At 39.2% G+C, this 25,234-nt stretch overlaps 1 protein-coding gene across 5 annotated transcripts in view; it reads right to left on the reverse strand.

Annotated features, from left to right (window-relative positions):
* Window positions 1-472: 472 nt before the first annotated feature.
* The window catches only part of ENPP2 (ectonucleotide pyrophosphatase/phosphodiesterase 2), a 118,896-nt gene continuing 94,134 nt past the window's right edge, over window positions 473-25,234 (reverse strand). For 3 of the 5 annotated variants that reach the window (XM_032252585.1, XM_032252565.1, XM_032252574.1), the window contains 8 exons: window positions 24,374-24,425; window positions 15,697-15,771; window positions 14,296-14,432; window positions 12,487-12,622; window positions 11,433-11,510; window positions 8,170-8,302; window positions 6,194-6,350; window positions 473-1,078 (listed from right to left, as the gene is read on the reverse strand). In XM_032252585.1, coding sequence (XP_032108476.1) covers window positions 908-1,078; window positions 6,194-6,350; window positions 8,170-8,302; window positions 11,433-11,510; window positions 12,487-12,622; window positions 14,296-14,432; window positions 15,697-15,771; window positions 24,374-24,425 — 939 coding nt within the window. In that variant the 3' untranslated portion in view covers window positions 473-907. The remainder of the gene's footprint in view (window positions 1,079-6,193; window positions 6,351-8,169; window positions 8,303-11,432; window positions 11,511-12,486; window positions 12,623-14,295; window positions 14,433-15,696; window positions 15,772-24,373; window positions 24,426-25,234) is intronic. The other 2 variants (XM_032252592.1, XM_032252583.1) reach the window with 1 other exon arrangement.

Here is a 25,234-nt window from a genome sequence, read left to right on the forward strand (position 1 = left end):
TGTTACTAATACTTTTCACTTGGCATTTATTATTCTCTACCTGGATTGGCTAGTTACATGTTTATATCTACATCTCACCTCACTATCTTATTTCTCTTTATATCTTTCAGGGTTCTTGGGTCAATACCTTGTACAGAATATATGTTCAGTGCAATTTAAGTTGACTCTAATACTTATGGTTTCAAACCAACTTGGTCAAAACTTCAAAATATTTTTCCAAACTTCAAAATAATTCTAAAAGAGATGCATTGAGAGACTGTACTCAGAAGTCCTTCTAATTTCTCTTTCCCTCTGCCCTTGTGATTTCCTGTAGATATGTACCTAAACCATCTCCTCCAGGCCACTATGATTAAATGTCATATATCAACTAGGCAAAGAGCCTAGTATAAGAAATGTATTTCTTACAGGTATGCATACACCTGAAACACACCCTCTAATTTATAAGTGAAATAAAAGCCAAATAAAACCAGAAAAAACTGAATGTCTGATTTATTATGTTTAAGATTGGTTTATAAGGCTTAAATATATCTGTCATAGTTAACAGTTAACAGTAAATAAAGGCAACTTTACAAAATCAGTGTTTCCATACAGTACAGGACTAAATGTGGCAACTGTGCATTGGAAAATTAATATTTCCTCAATGCAAATATTAAACCTGCAGCACCATTTAGAAGCTTCCACTAAAAATTCAAGCTGCAGTATTTATTACAAGCTCTACTCAGAACACAAGGCTACCTAAATCAAGCATTAGAGAAAAACAGTGGAGTCATTCAGGCATAATATGTCAGATTTGGTACAGGATTAAAATACTAACATTTTTAATGTCCTGGTTTCAAATTAATAAATACAAAAACAATATAAAAATATACAACCAGTTGATAAGACTGTACTGCAGATGCTCAGAAAGTTAAATCTCGCTCTCATATGTATGCAGGTATGTCTTCAGTGTCAGAATTTCTGGGTAACTGCGGCTGGTCTTTCGGAAGAAGTCCAGACCGGTAAGATGTTCGATGTCACGCACCCGAGCTGTGTGCATCTTCATGAGTTCTTCTACCCATTTCGACTCATCCTCTGAGTTCTGCAATGGAAATAGAACAAAATCAGAATCAGAATTTTCCAGAGGAGTTTTCCAAATAGTTTACTCCAAGTCCACAAATGACCTCTGTGCACTCTTGCACACAGAGCCAATGCATGTTGATCCTTCCTGGCGTCCCTGCCACTCTACCGCATTCCTATTGGTAATGTGCCACAAATACCTGCCCTTGGCTGTAAACATTTTCAACAGCAATTAACTGTACCAAATAAACGAGACATGTGGTGTCAGAGGGCATTTGACTCAATGGGTTCTCAGAACATAAATCAAAATTAGGAAAACCAAAGGCCCTAGAGAATTCAGTAATTTGTTTCTTTTCCAAGCTGTCAAATTGCAATATTGAGCACAGAGTACAAGTAATTTGGAATACGCTTCTGCTTCCCAAGGAAAGTGAAGAACTTAAGCCTAATGCACAAAATTGTGTGTGTGCATTCCTAGTTTTTCAAAAGAAACTGCTACATCAACTACATCATCTACTCGTATGCATGAATTGCTATTTGAAAAATGAGGTCAACTCAAAGCTGCTCAGTGGATACATCTGGCACTTTGGAGCCCAAGAGGCCAGAGCTGGAAATGAGGCTCTACTATTTCTTGGCTATGAAACCTTGGTCAAGCTACTTGACTTCTTGAGGCCTCAGTTTCTTCCTTGGTTCACAGGATAATAATGCTTACTTCTGGCCGGGCGCGGTGGCTCACGCCTGTAATCCCAGCACTTTGGGAGGCCGAGGCGGGTGGATCACGAGGTCAAGAGATCGAGACCATCCTGGTTAACACGGTGAAACCCCGTCTCTACTAAAAATACAAAACATTAGCTGGGCATGGTGGCGCGTGCCTGTAATCCCAGCTACTCAGGAGGCTGAGGCAGGGGAATTGCCTGAACCCAGGAGGCGGAGGTTGCGGTGAGCCGAGATTGCGCCATTGCACTCCAGCCTGGGTAACAAGAGCGAAACTCCGTCTCAAAAAAAAAAAAAATAATAATAATAATAATAATAATAATAATAATGCTTACTTCTGCAGCTCCCTGGGAGGTAGAAAGGAGAAGAAGGAAGAAGGGGGTGGGGGGGGAAGGTAAAGTAAGGAAACATGGAAGAAAGGAAGTGAATCTGTCTGTCTTAGCTGCTTGCCGAAAAGTGCCCCATTGACACAAGTTCCAGATGAAAGATATTCGAGTGTCCTACATCAAACAACTTATTTCATGTCTAACCTGAAACTAAAAGGTAATTCCAGCGAAGCAGTTCTTTGCATCTCAAAAATAGCTTCTTTCATTTTTGTGGGAAATTGAGGGAAAGAGTGAAATCTGCGAGCCCTGTGAATATGGAGCAGTGTCTACTTTCATTAGTAGGCATAGAGCGGGAGGGCCTTTGCAAGTAATTCCGTTCACAAACGCCTCTGGAATTGCAATGGCTTCCCAGAATCCTTCTATGGATTGCAGGGTGGCTGCATGTCCCAGGGCTGAGAATATTCAGACATGCCCTCATCCAACTCTTTGCCACTAGTGGTCTCAATGAACTATCCACCAAAGCCCAAGAACCTGCAATGGGCTTTCTCGGAAAGCTCCAACCCACAGACCTGGACAGGGAACTGCAGCAGCTTATGCCAGGGCTAAATATGTTCCAGGAGGGTGTTGGTTCAGGAAACTGATTCCCGGCCATCCCAGGAAAATGAAAAAAGGGGAAGAAATTGCTTTGCAGGGTGGGGAAGTAAGGATTTTAACCTTCATGTCCCACCCTCCTAACCCAACCTAACCAAGATCTTTGCGATTCACAGGAAAGGAAAGACCTAAATATAACTCTACCCACAATGGTACTGACCAATCCTCAGTGTGACCCTATAATTAACGAAGTAGGAGGTCTCCAGATGGGTCAGGACCCCCTCAGACTAAGCAGGGCAAGTATGAGCATGTATTTTCAGAGAATTTTCATATTCAGCTCATTTGTTTGATTTTTCAATGGTCAGTCAGTCCAATTTTTTGCATTCATTTGAATGTGTGGACAGGGGTGAAAAGGTTTTTCCTAATTTAAATAATGGCTAGCGGGGATTATAAGAATTCTGAAAAATCATCTGTCTTTTGCTATTTCTTTCCTTGGGAAGTGATTTGCCAATTTCATTGGAGAGGCAGTCTCTTCTGGTCCCCACACCCTGAAATCTATCAACATTAGGAAATACTGGCTATGCTGCACATGAAGAAAATATCCTCTGCCTTGATGTTAGCTGGCAGTTCACAGAAGTATTTGCTGATGAAGGCTGTTCTGCAAGATGCAAAAATACGATTCAAATAAAAGTTCATGTGCAGCAAGGTAGGAAGGACAGGAAAGACTTTAAAAATCAATCACTTAGAATATTAACACAAACAAAAGCAAAAAACCCATAAGCTTGCTTGTCTTCCTCATTATGGATATTTATTATTCACCTGTCTTTTCTCCCTTTCTCCCCAGGTTTGTGAATTCAGGCCCCAACAGTTTCAAGGTAAAATTCACAGCAAGGACAGATGTCTATGTGAACAGGTGAGCCTTCAACGAGAGGCATGCTGGCCATGAACTCTACAAGAAACATCTCCAAACTGTGCAGAGTCAGGAACCAGTAGGGAGAGGAAAACCTGTGAGGATTTCAGAGGATTTCATTTTTCAGATATAAAATTTAGATCAATTACAGAACATCCTTTGCACAGAGTTTAGAGCATTATTATTAAAACTCCCCATCACCAAATTCCTCTAATGACAACTTGAACATGTATTCCTCAGGAATCTAAGTATACCGTAAATGGCCTACAATATACATAAAATTTCTTTGTAGTCTTTTATCTTAGAACTGTATGGCAATTTTTAATTTTACCCCATAATACAACTGTTTAATTTTGCAAGGATTTCACCTCCCACAAGTTTGTAATAAAAATGAAGCTCAGAGAATGTGTACCATGTCATATGGAGGCATTACAACCACCTGGTACTCTTGTGGTTTTAAACAACAAAGCCGAGAAGGTCAAGCCAGTAAGTTGATAACAGCTTGTCTCTCAATTGCGGTTTCTACATTGCTCTACACCCGTTCCATCATTTATAAAACCCTACTGTTCCTTCAAATATAATATTGTTGTCTTCCATCCTTCTTGTTAAATCTCCAAGGCCACAGTCCCAGGTCAAATTCTCTTTCCTTACTCCTGTGAATCTTGCCAAAGCCCTTCGACCACCATGCTCAGCCTCCTCCATTTCAAACTTATCTTCCTAAAGCAAAGCCTAAAATGTTGCTCTTCCAACTAAGCATTTTCCTTGGGTACCTAATGCCTGAAAAGTAAGAAAAAATTCCTAAAGTTCCAAGGTTGTACTAAGGAAATCTGATAAACTGGAAAGAGGATGGGCTCCTGGAGTCAGAGGTTAAATCTGAACCTCTGCTCTTCTACTGACTAACCGAGTAATACACATAACACACTTTTCCCTTATTAGCTACAGGGTTCTCAACAGTTAACAAAGGGCAGGGAAGAGATCATATATATACATATTTGCCTCGTACTGTGATTATATGATTAGAAATAATATATGTAGAGGACCTGCACAGAGACTGGATCACAACATGTACTCAGTACATAACAACCACGACCACTGCTGCTACTGTTATGGCTACAATTGTTACTCTTCCTACTCTACTTTTCTAAAAATTTGATTCCAATCAACTTTTAAAATCTTTTCTCCCACTATTGGCCCTCATTTACAATATTCGGGCAAAGCTTAATTCACTTTCTGGGATTTATTTAAAATTTCTAATTTTCTTCTACATTCATAGCCTCAATCTTCACCCATAACTAAAGTAATAGATCAAAAACTTTCTGGCCCGCGAAGCTGATCGTCTCTATTGAAGCTATTCTTATGGCTCCCTGCCTTTCAGTGTTGCCATTTCCATGTCTGTTTTATTTGTTGACCCACTCTGAAGGCTGCCTAGGAATAGTGACTATGTCTAATATACTATTGTTTCTCCCAGAGTACCTTATACACTTAGGAATTTGAGTAGTACTTGTTGACTAAAGGTTATCTTCTGTATATTACATCTCTACCCCTTCTATTATGTGAAACAAAAGCATAGACTATTACTTCTAAAATCAACCTTTGAGCACAGACTTAACCACATTAAAAGGACCTGAAGATTTTTTGATTTGTCCCTGAGTGCCAAGTTAGTACAGGGCCATCAGCATATAGCATGGCCCCTATCTTTCTCCCTAGTGTTTTCATGATGTCATCTTGTATCCCAGCTGTCTCCCCGGAGGAAGAGTGAATCAGGTGTCATCTGTGGTATCTGAGAAAAGAGTGACTGCTACATCACCACCATAACTAGCAGCAAACCTGATTAGTAAGGTATAGATTTCTCTCTTGCTCGCTCTTGCTGTGTGTGCGTGTGCCTTAAAAAGCTTTTTTATGGGCTGGGCACAGTGGCTCATGCCTGTAATACCAGCACTTTGGAAAGCCGAGGCAGGTGGATCACCTGAGGTCAGAAGTTTAAGACCAGCCTGGCCAACATGGTGAAACCCCGTCTCTACTAAAATTCCAAAAATTAGCTGGGCATGGTGGTGCCTGCCTGTAATCCCAGCTACTTGGGAGGCTGAGGCAGGCTGAACCCAGGAGGTGGAGGTTGCAGTGGGTCAAGATCGCACCACTGCGCTCCAGTCTGGGCAACAGAGCAAAACTCCATCTCCAAAAAAAAAAGTTTTTAATATGGAAATTTTCAAACATCTAGAAAAGTAAAGAGAGTAATATAAACTTCCATGACCTCTTATCAAGTTTCAACAATTATCAACATTTTGCTAGCTTCCACTTTCTTCTTATAAAATTTTGCCATTCTCTACTTTCATTCGCAAAATGAAAAACATTTGGACACTTAGCTCTCAGAATTGCACCCATTTATAGATTATGTTAAATGCACGCACACATTGAAAAATAAAAAACCAATAGAAGACAAAATTCCTATGTGCTAAGCAAAGTTCTGTTTGGTTCCTTTCTTTTTTCTGTTTAGGGCTAATGCTTTATATTAAGTGTGTTCCAGTTCAATAACGGAAATATAAAGTAAGAAACAAAGGTGAACTATGGAAGCAAATCCTAAAGGACTCTGTAAACTCACATTGCAGCTCTCATCGTTGTCAGGCCGGTGAGGCAAGATGAAGGAGGACACAGAGAGAGGGCCATCACACTTGTCGGCAGGCTGAGTGAAATCCAGACAGCTGGTGATGACGCTGTAGTAGTGAGTTGGAACAGGAATGGAGCTGCCTTCCACGAACCTGGAACAGGAAGGCAAAACAAAGTCATAGTTGATAAGGTGATGTTGAAGCTTCCTTTTGTAAACGGCGACCAATGAATATTGCCTAAGTCACTAAAATGAATGCCCATTCAGTTGAATCATTTTTCACTTCTAAGCACTAGCCCACTTCTATGTCTTTGAAGATAATGTTTTCTTTGCCTGGAATCCTCTTGCTCCTCAACCTGGCAGAGTGAGAAAGATATCCCAGGCAAAGAAAATGGATTGATCTAAGAACGGGAGATAGGTAGTGGTGTACAAATCAATGCAGTAGAAATGAAAAGCTAAAGGAGTCAATAAAAGCCAAATCATCATGGGTTCTGAATGCTAGGATGTGGATTGGGGCATTATTGCTTAGGTAGAAATGATCCACTGAAGGTTTTTGTGCTGAGTGTCACTCATTATTAGATCCATGTTTCAGGAGATAACTTTCTTAGAGTTATATAAAATAGGCCAGAGGCAAGAGACATTAGAGCTAGGAGAATAATGACCCTTTCAAGCTACAATGAGATGCAGAACTTGATACAAAGAACTCATTTACCAAAGGAAGTACTAAGGACTGAGGGCTAGTGATGGACCTAGAGGTATAAAAATATTTTCCAGTAGAGAGAGGTACAGAAATTCATCATTCCTTGCCTGGTTTTCTATTATCTTAATTTTATTTGTTTTCCAAATATCAATATTATGATTGAACTAGTAATTTAATTTTGGCTAATAACAGTGATCAGCAATAAAATAAATGTGCAATTTAGACAAAATTTCTCTTCCGAATGACTGGAAAAGAAGATAATTTCTATTTTATTATTCATCTGTGTTTATAAAATAGCAATTTATTCTGTAATTATCTCTAAATCACAATTAAACCCTCTCTTATATGCTGAGCTGCTTTCTGATTGTTTCATGCTTGTATAAAATTAAATAACAGCATTCCGAATTTGTTGGCAAATTAGGAATGTTGTTATTTAATTTTACACAACCAAAATACATCCCAATCACCAGAAATCTTGCCTTCTCCACTAGACTGTGGGTCCCTTATGAGCACAGAGAATGGCTTTTATATGCCCAACAGCACCAAAGAGACAGAGATAACCAGATTCAATCCAAGTCCATTCGCACTTTCCTATTGAGATGTACTGACTCAGGAAATCTAAGTGATTAGCTAAGTCCCCCCCAAACAATGAAGATAAGTGGAAATGACCATCTTCCCACTAAAGAGTTGTTGAAGAAGATATGTCAAAAAAATTAAATATTTTGATACATTTTCTTTCATAGAATGGAAAAGTGTATTTGTTTACCACTAAACCCGAGATTCCATTTCAATCACCAATGCCCATTTAATCAAAATAATTGAAAATTTCGGGCTGGGCACAGTGATTCACATTTGTAATCCCAGCACTTTGGGAGGCCAAAGCAGGTAGATCACTTGAGATCAGGAGTTCAAGACCAGCCTGACCAACATGGTGAAATCCCATCTCTACTAAAAATATAACAATTAGCTGGGCATAATGGTGGGTGCCTGTAAACCCAGTTACTAGGGAGGCTGAGGCAGGAGAATCACTTGAACCCAGGAGATGGAGGCTGCAGTGAGCCAAGATCACGCCACTGCACACCAGCCTGGGTAACAGAGCAAGACTCCGTCTCAAAAAAAAAAAAAAAAAGAGAATTTAAAATTCAAAAGGAGATTGAAAGAGGAAAAGATTTAAGGGATATCATCTCTTCTCCAGCACACAAATATTTGAAATACCCCTTGAGTGAGAACTTGGGACTTAAGAATTACACACTAGTAGAAATGAAAGGCTTACTGTTTGATTTTGTCCTCTGTGTCACGTAAGCCATCGTAGTCATAGTCGAAGATTGGCCCACTTATCACGTTAACTCCATTTCTTTCTGAAGCATATTTCTTCACCAATACCCTTTGGAAATAACTCCAGACCCCTGTGCAAAGACAAAAATCAATTCTTCATGAAGAAAACTCCTTACTCTGGCCAAATTCTCTCTAGGATGCATGCTACAAGCCAAATGTCACCAGCCAAGACACCAGTGTGTGTATGTGTCATTTACAAACCAGCAAAGGCAACAATGTAGAGCTACGAGACAGATGGTAGGGGAGTTTAACCCAGTCAAGTAAGTCAGGAAAGGATTCCCAGATGAAGAGGTTCCCAAGCTGAGGTCCAAAGCATGAATAAGTAGGTGGTATTTCTCGGGCAGAACATGCCAGGCAGAGGGAACAGAATGTACAAAAGAGGAAGCATGGCATTTCAGAGTAATGAAAATAAGGGTTTACTCTATCTTCTCATCCTTCATGATGTCATCAATATGCTAGTTCCCAGGTTTAAGCTTACCCCTGACCTTTCCCAGAGCTCCAGACATATTATCGAACCACCTACCTCCTGATGCACTGGAATGCCTAATATTCATGTCAAGCAAAACATTATCCAAACAGAAGTCTTAATGTTCCTTCCTAAACCTGCTCGAGCTCTTGCCTTCTCCATCATAATCAATAGCTCTGGCACTCACCCAGATGTTCAGGCCAAAAGCCTCAGAGTCGTCCTTGTTTTCTCTCCTTGCAACAGACGCATGTGAACCACTTCTGTCAGTGCTGTCACCAAATTACACCCCAATCGTCCCAAATCTGACCACCTCTCATCTTTTCACTGCTTTTATCCTGGTCAACCTTACCATCCTCTCTGAAGTGAACTATCACAGCACAAAAGACTACTCCCTGGGCTCCCTGTGAAACGCTTACTTCCCTTGTACCCTGTAGCCCACTCCCCCATATAGAAGCCCGATGGATCCTTTTAGACCATAAGTCAGGTCATCTCTTTCTCTTGCACACACAGACACACACACACACACACCCCACCCATTTCCAAGACTCCCGATTATTTTTCATTATAATTAGAATGAAAGCCAACTCCCCATCATAGTCTCTGCCTACCTCTGTGACTTTACTTCCTTCCCCTTTCCCTATCAGGCGCAAGGCTTTCTTCCTGTCCCCTAACCTTGCCAAACTTATTTCAGGCTAAGCTTTTGTCCTTGCTCTTTTCTTTGCCTGAAAAACTCATTCCCTGATCTGTGCATGTTGAGTTTCTCCTCTATAATTCATTTCTCACTTTCACTGTCATCCCCTGCAGAGAACTGCTTGTCCCCTCTGCCACTAACTTACATAATGGCCAACCAGAGGGGCAGAATGAAATGGAGAAAAACAAGAGAATAACAGAAGAAGACAGGATGGGCAAGCTGTGGGTTGGTTCTGAAACAGATCCAATTCGCCATGCTGTCTTCAACATGGAGGTCATGAGGTTCTAGCTTTTAGCCCCTCCTCTCCCCTTATTAAAAAGCACCTGGCGGTCCTTCTCATAGTGCTTCAATTACTCTTCATGCCTCCTGAAACTCTGAATGGCAGAGCAGCCCACAAGAGTCATAACCTTAGATAATTATTTGCAGTCGAGAAAGAAGCCAAATGGTAAGAAAGGAGCTCAAATGTTAACTTAAAACATTAAGAAAAAATGGAGAAGGACAGAAGGAAAGAAATAACAATGAGAACAGTCAAAAGGCCAGGCCTGCAGAAATGTGGCATGTAAAGAAACTGCCCCCCTCGTGGAGAACAGCAAGCTCTCTGTGAAAGGCCTTCTCCACACCAGCCTCAGGGTGGTACCGTGTGCTACCTTGATTACCATTTGGTCAAAAAAACACATCAATAAAGAATAAAGAAATCCAGGAAACCCCGATTTACCGAAATTAAATGAAGCTGCATTCTATGTAATACTGTGATAAACGTTAACTGTGTGAGTTTCTGACATGTTTCTCAGGTCTGAGAATAAACCAAGAAACCTTTTAAAAGCGTACTTTAATTTTTCACTCATAAGCAATAAATTCTATCTTTGAATAAACCTTTATTTACTAACTAGGACATCAAATAAACTTATTTGTCTCTAAACCATGTGGCCCTTTTCACCAATATTAAGCTGCAGAGGCCTGTCACTGTAGTTGACACTCCACAATCACCCATTTCTATTTTGAGACTCCCTTTCAGCCCTGAGAGTCCTGTAACACAGCCTAAACCTCCTCCAGCAAGTTGAAGTACATAGAGGTGCTTCCTTTTCCTACCTTTCCCATAGCAATGTAAGGTCTGTTCACTACAAATGTGCTGAAAAATGGTAAAAGCTACTTCATAATGCTGACTCTATCTTTTAACACACGGATAGATAAAAGGATGGATGGATGGATGGATGGATGGATACGCAAATGAATAGTTAAAGAAACAAAAAATGAATTGCTTTGGCCATTGGATAATTAAGTGAGAAATCCATATAGACCTTAGAGGTCATGCAATCAAATCTCTTAATTTTATAAATGAGAAGTTTAATGATATTTCTATGATCATACAGCCTGTGGTCACACTCCAGGGATTTGGTTTTTTGGGCCCAAGCTCATTGTGCCTATACAATTCTTTACTTCACTAGCATCCACAAATATATATGTCAGGTACAAAGAAATTACAAATGTTCAAAGAAACCAAAATAATAATTGGTATAGCACTAAAACCATCTGAAATAAATACTCTGATGATTCAGAAGACACTTTTGGCTCTTACTGGGTTTCAGGGTCAACATTCAGAATATGTCATCACCCCAAAAGGAAGAGGTGCCGCTGGCTTTTACTGTAATGCTGAACAAATAAATATAGATGCTGTTAAATATCAAGTAGCCTTCAAAATACAGTGAAGACCCTTTTTAACCATTAAAACAATAAGCATTGAAATAAAAATAACCAGATTACAAGAAAAACACAAACTTGGGTTAGTTCAGTTTCTACCATGTATGACCTGTGGTCACTTTTTGTTATATCAATTTTTTAATTATAAGGGATAAACTACCAGCCAACCTCCCTCACAGACTTAAATTTTGGATCAACAGAAGTTTACATGAAAGGTCCTCAAAAATTATAAAGGCTAGAAAAGTATTCTTATTAAAATTAACATAGAGAGTAGAAAAGGTAAGGGGTAAATTTATAAATGTTTATTTTCATAAATAACAGTGTATCAGGTAAATAGTAGACTTACGTTTGAAAGCAGGATACATTGGAACCATATTGGTTACAAGGAATGCATCATATTTAGCCTCTGGTGAAGAGCTCAGATCTAAACATTAGGAAAACAAATAGTATATATTGCTTACCAAAATCTACATCAGTTAAAAACAAAAAAGGAATTTTCTTAAATGGTCCAAACAACATGAAGTAAATGAATCTATTCCTACTTCTAACTGCTTTATACATCTCCTTACTCCCCTCCCACTCAATCTCTTCTTCACTCAATAGCTCTCTCCCAAAAGCCATTTAAAATGTTTTTTCTTACTATCTACTTCTTGAGCCTACCAACGTTAGGTAAAAAAATTCTTTGATTTCATCAGTGCCATTTAGACTTAAAAAAAAAGTCATCAGGGTAATGAGAAATGGTTTAAGGGCTTCAGTTTTTTTTTTTTTTTTTTTTGAGATGGAATCTTGCTCTGTCACCCAGGCTGAAATGTAGTGGCCTTATTATAGTTCACTGTAGCCTCAATCTCCCAGATTGAAAGGATCCTCCCACCTCAGCCTCCCGACTATCAGGGTCTGTGGTATGTGCCACCATGCTGAGCTAATTTTTAAATTTTTCTATAGAGACAAGGTCTTGCTATATTGTCCAGGCTCATCTCAAACTCCTGGACTCAAGCAACCCTCCCATCTTGGCCTCCCAAAGTGCTGGGATTACTTTGGAATTACAGTGGTGGCCCACACCTGACCTCAGGTAATCTTAAGAAATCAAGAAATCCCCTCTATAGTTTACATAAAGGACTAGCGTCTTAATGATTCACTGTTTCCTTTTCAGATTGTCATTTAATGATGTAAGTGGGGACACAGAAGATTCCCTTGCACATTAGAATTCCCCTGGAGAACTGGATTTTTTGAAAGCTAGTCACTTTTTGGCTGATTTTGGAAGGATCCCATAAATGTTCATTTCTATAATCTTTTGAGTACCCTCTCTTGCAGAAAACCCAAGCCACTGAAATTCTAAATACCAAGAATGCACAGCATAACATCCCTCTAGAGGCATCAGATATTCATACTCTGTAACTTACAAGGAGGAAAGAGGAATCCATAGGACATCTGCTTATCATTTTTGTAGGCCAAACAGTTCTGACTGAAACTTGGAGAAACACGGACATCAGGCCGGACACAACTGGTCAGATGCTCAGGAATAGCAGAGACCTCAGCCTGCGTGAGAGTCAGAGGCACTCAGCAATGCTGTGGCTCTGTTATGAACAGCCAAAATCAAACCCCCTCTGGCTTCTCCTATAGCTTGTATTCTGATAGCCTGACTCCTTTTTTTTTTTTTATCTTTGATATTCTGACTTCTTTTTAAAAGCCCTTAGTTTTAAGTATAGTAAGCCACAAATTTTCAAACTTTTTTTTAATCAACAGAGCTATCTTTATCAAAGTCTTAAGTAAAACAATATAGAAAGCAGAACATAAAGTAGAAATCCTACTGTTGAAGTAATAAATAGGATCTCATGGAAGATAATTTATAAAATAACACCCTTAGAAATAATATAGATGTTTCCTCTAAATTGACTATTTATCTGTATGCATGTGTGTGTGTGTGTGTGTATGTATATAGAATATACAAGAACATAATATATGCACACGCTACAAATTAGCAATAAATTGTATTTGGGCAGTAGAAGTGTTCTCTTCCTTTGTATTAAAAAATTTAACACCCACAACCCTTTACCCTGATGATCTGTATTATATTTTAATGTATATGTGAATATATTGAAAATAATTTGTTTTTTTCTGGTTTTTGTTTGGTTTTCATTTTGCTTTTAGCCTCTACATGCTAGGATCACAAGAAGAATTTGTAAGGACAGTTTAAGTTCTCCTACAAGGTTTAATTTGTTATCATGTAAATATTCCGAAGCAGGCTGCCTTGTGGTTTCAGCCAGCCTTGTGCTATGTTGATAAGATTGATTTACTGCTTAAAATCACTTTACTTTATCCAATTTTTACTGAACTTTTTATGTAAAAAAATAAAATCAATTAAAGAAAAAAAAATTTAAAACATGCCTCAACGGCCAAATACCATTTTCTAATTCCTGACATATAATACATATATATATATATATATATCTCATCTTCATCAAAACTGAAACCTCAATATAAAACTTTTATTAAAAAACCAGGGCCAGGTGTAGGGCTCATGCCTATAATCTCAGCACTTTGGGGGGCCAAGACAGGTAGATCACCTGAAGTTAGGAGTTCAAGAACAGCCTGACCAACATGGTGAAACACCGTCTCTACTAAAAATACAAAAATTGGCAAGGTGTGGTGGTGCATGCCTGTAATTCCAGCTACTTGGGAGGCTGAGACAAGAGAATCGCTTCAACCCAGGAAGCGGAGGTTACAGAGAGCTGAGATCGCGCCACTGCACTCCAGCCTGGGAGACAGAGCAAGACTCGGTCTCAAAAAGAAAATAAAAAACCAGATGCTGACAGTGGGGGAGGTTGGAGGGGGGATGCGTATGTGGGAACTCTGCACTTTCCACTCAATCTTGCCGGGAAATAAAATTTGCTCTTAAAAAATAAGGTCTATTAAAATAAACAAACAAACCTTGGCAGTTTCCATAACTATTGGGCAATGACTTAAGTGGAGTGAAAGAAAATGAAAGAATTAGTGATCTCCCTTCAATGTTTAACATATTCCCATGGAATTACCAGAATATTGAATAAAGACTTATTCAAAATATCTGACAATAAATCCAACACAGGATTTCTTTCATTAAGAAAAAATAAAATATTTTCTATGACAAAATTCTGTGAAGCAAGCAATCACTGCATCAACGTGAGGATTGTAATAAAATAAAGAATATAAAACCCAGTTTTCTCAATAACCTGTTTGGAAATAGTATACGATGTCCAGAGTGGCATTAGGAATATTTCACTATAACCACTTTCAAAGTCAGTGTGATATAAAATATCATATCTCGTCCGAAACAGCACTGCAGGTCGCCCATAGAGGAGGTGTCTCTCTAAGAAAGAAAGAAAAAAACTGTTAGATGAGTATTAGATTTTATATCAAACGTTAAAGAAATATTGGAAGAGTCAAGTTACCTAAAATGTGCTAGCTAACTAATTAATATCGCACTTTCTCCTTAATTTAATCACATTAGTTTTTCTAGCACTTTTCTGGTTAATCTGATCACCTAAGCAGGGGTCAAGCCTTACAGTTATCAAAACCATAATGTAAGTGCTGTTTTTATGTAATGCTTTTTTTAGTTGTAAATAATTTACAATTTGTATATAAATGAAACATTATATAATGTAATTTTGAAATGATTCAGCTGAATGGAAAGCCAATAGCATTGAATTTTTGTAGAATTCATTATTTTGACCCCTGAAAAGGCTTATCGGGTTCACCAATGATTTAATTAAGAAGAAGGCACACTTTGATCATTATATGCAAACTGCAACTCAAATATGCATTCCTTCAGCATAAAAAGTGAGTAGTAATGAGCATTTAAAGTAAGCAGCTTTGTCATATGGAGGAAAACTCTTTAGGTAAGAACTTAAAGGAACATGTATAGTTTAAAAAGGTGGGCATTCAAGACAGTCTTCTAAATACAGAAGAGGGAAGTTCATTAGTTACCAAAGAACTCAATTAAGACCCCCAGTGCAGATTCAGACCTCCAAAGGAAAGCTCTCTTCCTAGGGAAAAAAAGGTCTGAAATGTTACTCTTTGAGGAAGAAGAGATGGGAGTTCAGTATGCAAATCTTTATTACACACTCTGCAATAAATATCTGAAGCTTGATCTGCCCACTTTGGATAGGCTAAAGTCAAAATTTCCATAGATTCTTGGAAATTTGGGGCCCTACAGACCAAAATATTTAGAGGTTTAGGCAATTCACAATTCCTTACATGATAAATAAATAAACAAAAAATTCTTATACTATTTTTTTCTACTAGAGAAAACCAGTTCTGAAAAACACTTATTAAATTATGTATACATGTTGCTTTAATTAAAGTCTTACCATTCTAAACTGCTGATTTGAGACAAAGCAGCTCACACTATTACAACACAAGCCTGTTCTGGGTAGTTTGGCTGCTCCAGCATTGCAGTAAACGTAGAAGCCTTAGTTAAGCTGCCAAATTTGGGAACCCGCCCCTAAGGATTAGAACATAATCTGACAATATTAAATAAATGAAATATAATAAATGAAATGTCAGCAAATCATAACAGTAGTACTTGGGAGCAGTTAAACAACCCAGACTTTCCTTCAAAACTCAAACCAAACCTTTTCTAGGTTCAAAATTTCCATTAATGTTTTCCTTGTTTTCATTTTTGCTGTCTCTGAATTTCCTGGTTTCAGCTGGAAGCAGAAGTATCAAAATTCTTTGAGAAGCTATTCTCTTTTTATCATTCAAGTTTTCACGGTTACTACACACAGTCCTCTAAACTCAAATTCAAGCTTGGCTCTAAACTCAAATTCAAGCTTGGCATCTAATCAATTCTTTTAGGGGGACAACAAATGGCGGACATGTTCGGATACACAATATCCCTCCCTAGAGCAGCCAGGAAACGAGTCTCAGACAATCTATAGTCTCCACTAACTCTGGGTTTTCCTCTAAATCCTCCTCATTTCTAGGAATTCAGCGTAACACTCTATTCCAGAAAGGCTAATGTATTTGCAACACTCTGTTCATAATCGTTAGCAACATTACACTAATCATATATGTTATTTCCATTCCCTCTACCAGAAATAACGACTCTAGTCTTACCCACATCTGTCGCCTATCTCCTTCCAAATTTATCCATTATTCTTCATCATCAAACACTGAGCACCCTGGTTGTGCCAGACCTTGGGCTGTAGAATGGAGGTACTGGGCAAAGATGATTAAGATAGAGCTCTTACCCTCAATGAGCTCACGAGTCAATGGGAGACACAAACATGGCACAAACAACAGATGCCATGTGGTCTGCCCGTATCAAAGATAGCTACAGAGTGTGATGGGAATGCAGAGGATGACAAATGCTGGAAGTGGGGTGGAAGTGGCAGCATTAAGTCCTTTACGGAACATATGAAGTTAAACCAGGCTGGCCCCATGTCCCATTTTATGCCTGTTGCCCTGGTATAATTCTTAAGAGTGTCCCTTCTTACTCTCAAAAGTGCATGACGAATATTCAGCCCTCAGGGAAGAGACATGAAGAGGAAAGGGTGAGGTGAGGGGTCCAAGAGGGGCAGAGATATCTTAAGATTCATTTTCTCCTTCGAGCACATCCTAGGCCTCCATCCCCCTGGGCCATTATTCTTCTCCTTGGTGTTTTGGATGGTCTCCAGTTGGGTGCTGGCTGCTGGGTTATCTTACGGAGAGCAAATGTGAATGAAGATCCAACTACTCCCGGGCATGAGCCCTGCCTGAGTAATGCCTACTGAGAAGCTAATGAGGACAGTGGTTTATATCAAAGCATCTAGTATTTCAGAAACAACTTCCAAACATTGATATACAAATTTTTTTTTGTCATTGAGCAAAAAGTCTCTCTGATCAGGTCACAAAATATACATGAAAAACAAAATTTCCTTTTGCCATATTCTTTTTGTTCCCACTCTTAGAATAAGAAGCATTTTCAGATGAAAGCACATGGGCTTCAGTGTCATATAAAACTGAGTTCAAATCTAATCTCAGCTCTTTATAGTTCTGGTACTCTGTAACTCCCAAAGTTTTATATCTCCCACAGTAGGTCATGCCTGTAATCATACCACTTTGGGAGGCCAAGGCGGGCAGATCGCCTCAGGTCAGGAGTTCAAGACCAGCCAGCCAACATGGTGAAACCCCGTCTCTACTAAAAATACAAAAATTAGCCAGGCATGGTAGCACACACCTGTAATCACAGCTACCTGGGTGTCTGAGACAGGAGAATCACTTGAACGTGGGAGGCTAGGTTGCAGTTAGCCAAGATCTTGCTACTGCACTCCAGCCTGAGTGACAGAATAAGATTCCATCTCAAAAAAAAAAAAAAGAGAGAGAGAGAGAGATTCATTTTCTCCCAAAAAGTTTCCTCAATAAAGCTTTTTCATCTCTACTCACCCTAATGCTCTACATATATAGACTCAACTTGCTTCAGAAATCTGGGTTCCATTGCTTCCAAGTTATTGTCATAACTGCAGGTTTTGGCACACAGCTGTAACAAAAATATCACTATCTGACTTCCCTTTTCTCAATTGTTACTGAGCAAAAATAGCATAATAAGGGGAAAAAAATATAGTGGTTTTCACAGCCTCCTAAAAATCTAACCAAGGTCCCGAATGACCCAAAAAATCTGCTTGGGTCTTCCTGGAGCTTAATAGCCTCATCTAAGAAAAAGAGGAAATAATCTCTTCAGTAAGAAACATACATTTTAAGGTCCAGAATCAAAATTTAGATTTTATTTTTTCAGTTTATCAAAGTATCAAAGAATCACAGTTCAGAGTCATAGCTTGACTCTGCTAGTCTTTATCGCATCTAGGGGGAGCTACCCGTGCGTTTTTGTTGAGCAAAAACTGAAGCCACAAAATGTAGTTGAATCGTGTTCTCTGCACACATTGAGATCCTTATCTCAAGACCAGCAACCCTGGAGACTAGCCTGCAAGCCTCTGCTTTTGCAATGTTTCCAGGATTTCGCAAAGTGGATCTAGTATAACCTGGTCTTCTTCCCAGCCTGGGAATTCCTGTCACGGAATTCCAGACAGAGCCTTCATTCCACACCCCAGTTCTCTGTTTACAATAGTGTCTCCAGCAGTTTTGGTACACGCCAATGTTCTCCTCCAGATACCACATTTGGCAAAATACTGTGAGGCCAATCTTTTTAGTGGTGTGGACTTCGCCAGCACTCATTCTTTTTGTCTTCCAAATTCGGGTCGCAGAGACTAGCGTTTGTGTTCCTTTTCCCTCCTCAGCTTCCTGATTCCTATTCCCACAGATGAGCAGGCTGACTTGAGAGCCACATGAAAATCTCTCCTCTTTTGTGTTTTTTTTTTAAACATTCACTCCCACAATAATATGCTCTTAAATCTTACCACAAAATCTCTACCCAAGATCTTTCCTTTTCCTGCAGACTTTCTCCTCTTTGCCTTACAAGTGCTTATTATCATTTGCTGCCATTTCAACCTCCTCTGAGATTTGATTCAAGGCCTCTCTTTGGTGCCCTGTCCTTTCTTTCCCCAACCCTGAAAACATTATGCTATAATTTATCAACTGGATAAATCCTACAACAGAACAATCACTTTAAAAGGACAGGAACTTCATCTGTTTTACCCATCACTGTATCCTCCGTCTCCAACAAGGCCAATCATATTTTCTCTACTTGGCAAACACTTGTTGATAAGTTAATGATATATATATATATTTTTTTTAGATCTTGGATTTCTACATATGACCTATCTAATTTTACCCTGAAAGGTACACTGGGCAGATCAGTAGTATCATTTACTTACTGATGAAAGAACTGGAGGTTTATGATTTGTGCATAATAATTTAGCTGCCTAGCAGCACTAGAATCCTAGGCCTCCATCCCCCTGGGCCATTATTCTTCTCCTTGGCCTTTTGGGTGGTCTCCAGTTGGGTGTTGGCTGCTGGGTTATCTTATGGAGGGCAAATGAGAATGAAGATCCAACTACTTCCGGGCATGAGCCCTGCCTGAGTAATGCCTACTGAGAAGCTAATGAGGACAGTGGTTTATATCAAAGCATCTAGTATTTCAGAAACAACTGCCAAACATTGATATACAAATTTTTTTTGTCATTGAGCAAAAAGTCTCTCTGCTCAGGTCACAAAATGTACATGAAAAACAAAATTTCCTTTTGCCATATTCTTTTTGTTCCCACTCTTAGAATAAGAAGCATTTTCAGATGAAAGCACATGGGCTTCAGTGTCATATAAAACTGAGTTCAAATCTAATCTCAGCTCTTTATAGTTCTGGTACTCTGTAACTCCCGAAGTTTCATATCTCCTTGGAATGTTGCACTGTTTTCAGGCAAAATATGTAAAGTGCCTTGTCTAGTCTTGTCCCAAAGTAGCTGCAGTTGTAGCAGTTGCAGCTGCACTGTTTAGTAAAGGGTATGTGCTCTACCCCAAAACTGGCAAAGAATAATACTAAGTAAAGGTTGGTAAACTTCCATCTACCATCAAATTCATCTTGTATTCTACTATAAACAATTACTATGTTTTGACTTCTTCCAAGTATTCCCCAAAGCACAAAGATACACACACAGACACAAACATTCAGAAGCAGGAGTGAGTGTATCTCCTCCTTTCTCTAGAACAACTGATATCTCCAAAGAAATAACACAAATGAGAAACATTCCAGAATTGACAAGAGCTAAAGATGATGTTCCCTCTGTAGCCATATTCAAGACTCTGCTTTAAAGTTAACAAGAATTACTAGTGTTTAAGTACTTTTTCTTTCTATTTTTTCTTTCCTTCTTTTTTTTTTTTTTTTGAGACAGAGTTTTGCTCTTGTTGCCCAAGCTGGAGTGCAATGGTGCAATCTTGGCTCACTGCAACCTCCACCTCCTGGGTTCAAGTGATTCTCCTGCCTCAGTCTCCCTAGTAGCTGGAATTACAGATGGATGCCATGAAGCCCAGCTCATTTTTGTATTTTTGGTAGAGATGGGGTTTCACCATGTTGGTCAGGCTGGTTTCGAACTCCTGACCTCAGGTGATCTGCCCGCCTCGGCCTCCCAAAGTGCTGGAATTACAGGCGTGAGCCACCACACCAGGCCATGTTTAAATCATTTTTCTATCCAAACTAACTTCTTATTGTGTATGATAAGGAGCCAACCGCACATAGGTGTTAAAATTATTTCTAATTCCTTTTTCACAAAGATGTTGGTGAGTGCTAACCTAAGAAAATGTGAAACATTTTTACAGCAATACAAACAGAGAAAAGACTAAGGTGAAAATAAACGGTACAATTATTTTTGCAGTGAAAATTATACTTGACTATAGTGCCAGAATTGCTTACTACAAGAGATTTTTTAAAATTTTCTTTTCATTCATTCATTCTTCCATCGACTCAACGCCACAAGGAAATGAGTTTTCATTGCATGGAAAGTCTGCCAAGACATTAGGTTTATGAGATCCAGAAGTAACACCAGGCATGCAATTAAGATCTGGAGTCTACCACATATCTAGAAATATTAAAGCTTAGTAAACAGTTAAGATCGTCATTTTTGAGGATTACATTTTTCTTACTCTCTATTTAGTACAGGATTTTATTCCATAACAATTTAAATATTTACAGCAAAATATTGCCCAAGATTAACTTAATATACCTCATTTATCACAGATATCCCTGCGGTGGTTTCACTACTGGTACATTCAGCTTTTACTCATGTATTTTGTACAGATGTATGAGTGATTTTATAGCATATCACACTGAAACAGCCACATGTGAATGTTACAAGTGACGTGTGTATAGCACATAACGTATTCTGAAAAAATATCAACTACTGATATCTGTGTTTTAAAAAACTAATAATAAAAAGAGTACAACTTTATATCTGTATAGAAGTTTAGGTTTACAAACTACTTTAAAAGCCTTGCTGCGCATTCAAAAGTGCCTAGAAAGGGAAAGTCATTCCCCTGAGCATAATACAGGTGTGCTCACACACATGGTGGTTTACATTCACAAGGTTCTCCTCTAGTAGGGCAGACACTGAATATTTCAAATGGGAGGCCAAATTTATGGCACAGGAAACTTTATAAGGCCTGAAAGAACTCAGACCAAGGAAACATCGCTTCGCCACTGAAGAAATGACCGACATAGAACACAAAAGGAGACAAAGACAGAGAGAGAGCGACAGAAGAGCATTGAAGTTTATACATACGCCCGCATCTAAGCAAGGAAATGTATTGCACCTAATAAGACAATTACTTTTGAAGACTTTCTTGTAACATTAAAGGCTGGTGCCACTAGGCCATGAGCAGTCTTAGAATAGCTCATGCTATTCTACATTCCCCTCTAACATTTTATGCCACTACTTTAAAGCCATGAATTAGAAACTATCAGTGGTACAGTCGTCTCAGAGCAACCAGTGTCACCCCAGTGTCAGTACTCAACAAATGCTTGCTGAATGAATCCATGAGGGCTCGTTTCCACAGAAATACATAAACTTTAAGCTTCAGAGGTATAAAAAGATACTTCAGTGACATAAACAAGACACTCATGTTCTACTCTGAGCGGAGCAATGAAGATGTGATCTTACTAACTATAGCTCCTTATAGCCCTGAGAGTCAGTGATTCACTAAGATGTCTCTTATTTTTATGCTCTGAAGTTTGAGGTTATTTATTTATTTATTTAGAGACAGAGTCTTGCTCTGTCACCCAGACTGGAGTGCAGTGGTGCAATCTCAGCTCACTGCAACCTCTGCCTCCCAGGTTCAAGTGATTCTCCTGCCCCAGCCTCCCAAGTAGCTGGGATTACAGGCATGCACCACTACTGCCCGGCTAATTTTCGTATTTTTTTTTAGGACACATGGGGGTTTCACCATGTTGGCCAGGCTGGTCTTGAACTCCTGACCTCAGGCGATCCTCCCACCTCAGCCTCCCAAAGTGCTGGGATTACAGGTGTGAGCCACGGCGCCCTGTTGCTGTTTATGCTGAATTGATATGTTCAGCTTTTACTCATGTATTTTGTATGGATGTATGAGTGATTTTATGGCATATCACACTGAAACAGCCACATATGAATGTTACAAGTGATGTGTGTGTAACATATAACGTATTCTGAAAAGCATCAACTACTTATATCTGTGTTTTAAAAAACTAATAATGAAAAGAGAACAACTTTACATCTGTATAGAAGTTTAGGTTTACAAACTACTTTAAAAGCCTTGATACAGTTATTGTTTATACTGAATTGCGGGACTGGTTTTGTCATATGTCCCCATATGACAAAACAAATTAAATGCAGGAATGTTTTTCTCAGACAGAAATGCTTTAGTACCATGAACAGTCAGACTTTGAATCAGCAAAAACATGGGTGTCTAATAGAAGGGACTATAATTCATTTCATTAGTGACTTTTAGAAGAGAAGCATCTGGGTAGTATTTCTCTGCCTTGGTGACTAAATATCTGAAAAAATTTGAATCATGAGACTCCCCATCTTTTGACTCTGGCAATGTTCTAATTGTTCTCATTATAATGACACTGTCATCCACTAGATGTTAGGTGTCGAACATTGCAAATCACTTGCAGAGGTTGTGAAGGATTTGTGTGCCTTCCACCAACAATGGCCTATCTTCAAAGTCAGGTTCATTCAGTTCTATGCCAGAGTCTGTGTGGTCTGTGATCAAAGGGAGAAGTGGGATGGTGGAGATACAGAAAAGGAAGAAGGAGGCAGGTGAAGATCTTTAAAAGAGGAAAAATAAGTCAAGTAAATCAAATCTTCTACCGGTTTCCTCAGCTCTACTTAATCAGATTGGAAAGCACACATATGACAAACAGGACCATATGTAAGCTAATAACTCAAGTGATGCTCTCAGGAGAATTGGACCACATTCATCTTTGCTGCATGACTGTGGCTGCTATGCTTGAATTCTATCTGTGTTTTAAATAAACTTTTAGTCATTTCCTGGCTGTTTCAACATGCTATCCTATCTACTTGAGTAACATGTATAGGAGGCTTTCCTTCCCATTCTGTTTTCCTTCAATTCTGTAAAACTTCAAAATCAGAAAAAAAGAAAAAAAATCGGAAAAAAAGAACTTGTACGGTGGATCGTGTTATTGTTCCTAATTATTTACTGCCTCCACCCATTGCCATATGACTTGCAGGATAGAGTCCCTGTGGAAAAAACAGACTTCCCTACACCATGGGTAACATATGCTTAGCTTTGGCTAGCAAACTATGAATGGAGTGACAAATGCTTTCTAAAAGCAGAAGCAGCCTGGGCAGGGTGGCTCACACCTGTAATCTCAGCACTTTGGGAGGCCGAGGCAGGCAGATCACAAGGTCAGGAGATCAAGACGATCCTGGCTAACACGGTGAAACCCTGTCTCTACTAAAAATACAAAAAGTATCTGGGCATGGTGGCACGCGCCTGGAGTCCCAGCTACTCAGGAGGCTCAGGCAGGAGAATCACTTGAACCCAGCAGGTGGAGGTTGTAGTGAGCTGAGATCGTGCCACTGCACTCCAGCCTGGGCGACAGAGTGAGATTCTGTCTCAAAAAAAAGCAGAGGCATTGAGACCCAATGCACAGTTCTGCCACTTTTCCCTCTGCCAAAAGCAGGGTATGTCTCTGATGGAAGCTACTCCTTCAGCCTGGATTCCAGAATAAAGAATACACATGGGGCAAAGCTGTCCTTGGCCTATAGCCAGCATACTGAAATGGAAGCAAGAAAGGCATCTTAGTACAAATCACTGAGATTTTTTTTCCTTTGGTCATATCGCAAGCTTGCAAAAGTTCACTAATATGTGCTTGTTATCATTGCACATAAAATAAGAATTAGGGCTCGAGATGATCCTTCATGTGACGGGGGAGTTCTGATTTGATTCCTTCTGTGTATCTCTCCCTATCACAATATATACACTGACTCTCGAGGTAGATAGCTTCAATATAAGTACCAGCTGCTATTATTCATCATTGTGACTACCATTCCCTTCATAGGAGTGCCCCATGGTGCCTTAACTTATGACCCATCAGATACAAAATGGATTGCGTATTTTTCAGAGGGCTTAAAAGCTATTGGGGGGTGGGGGAAGCTATTGGAAGCTTTCTATTACACAGCTGGCATCTCGTGTGCATGCAATAAACCAATACCCTTTGCCAGATAGGTATGAAAGTCACCAATTTTATGCAATACCAATATATTTTTGCAATACCAATTTTAATTTTAAAAAATATCATGCTTACACTATAATGTACAGAAGATGCCTCTTCGATTTCTGAAAACTAGAAAAACCTTATCTGATTATTTTCCATCAACCCCTTACCTTCTGTAGACCCTTTTGTATGAAGCCGTTTGTTGAGTTCATCCAACTTGTTCTTCATGTGTGAAAACCAGTAAAGGAAAAAAGAAAGTAAATCAGAAATATTGTTTCTTTCCTATGCCCTTCTGTCTACTTAGGAGCCCTGTTAAATTCAAAGGAGAACGCCCAACTCCATTCACATCATACACTCATTTGAGGAATTGCCATTTTCTCTGAAATTGACATTCTAGGCTCCACTTCTAGCAGTTCTATGTTCGTAAAACACCTTCTTCAATCTATGTTTCCTTTCCTTAAAACTGTGGATAATCATGGTACCAATTTCTCATGTTAGTACAGATGACTATTTGGGCATATATATGTAAGTTAATTAGGACAGCACCTAAATGTTTCTTTTTTTTTCTTTTTTTTTTCTTTTTTTTTTTCTTTTTTTTTTTTTTGAGATGGAGTTTCGCTCTTGTTACCCAGGCTGGAGTGCAATGGCGCGATCTCGGCTCACCGCAACCTCCGCCTCCCGGGTTCAGGCAATTCTCCTGCCCCAGCCTCCTGAGTCGCTGAGATTACAGGCACGCGCCACCATGCCCAGCTAATTTTTTGTATTTTTAGTAGAGACGGGGTTTCACCATGTTGACCAGGATGGTCTCGATCTCTTGACCTCGTGATCCGCCTGCCTCAGCCTCCCACAGTGCTGGGATTACAGGCGTGAGCCACCGCACCCGGCCTAATGTTTCAGATTAATCTCTAGGCACACTAAAGTGATTCACAAATTATGAAATCACTTTTCACCAAAGCTAAAAAGTAACGACTCTGAAGCCATTCTGAAACATCATGGGTCAGCAAGTCTACCCTTCACTATATATCCTAGCA

The sequence above is a fragment of the Sapajus apella genome, unplaced genomic scaffold, assembly GCF_009761245.1.
Source record: "Sapajus apella isolate SASKATOON/1434 unplaced genomic scaffold, GSC_monkey_1.0 scaffold3, whole genome shotgun sequence".
NCBI lineage: Eukaryota > Metazoa > Chordata > Mammalia > Primates > Cebidae > Sapajus > Sapajus apella.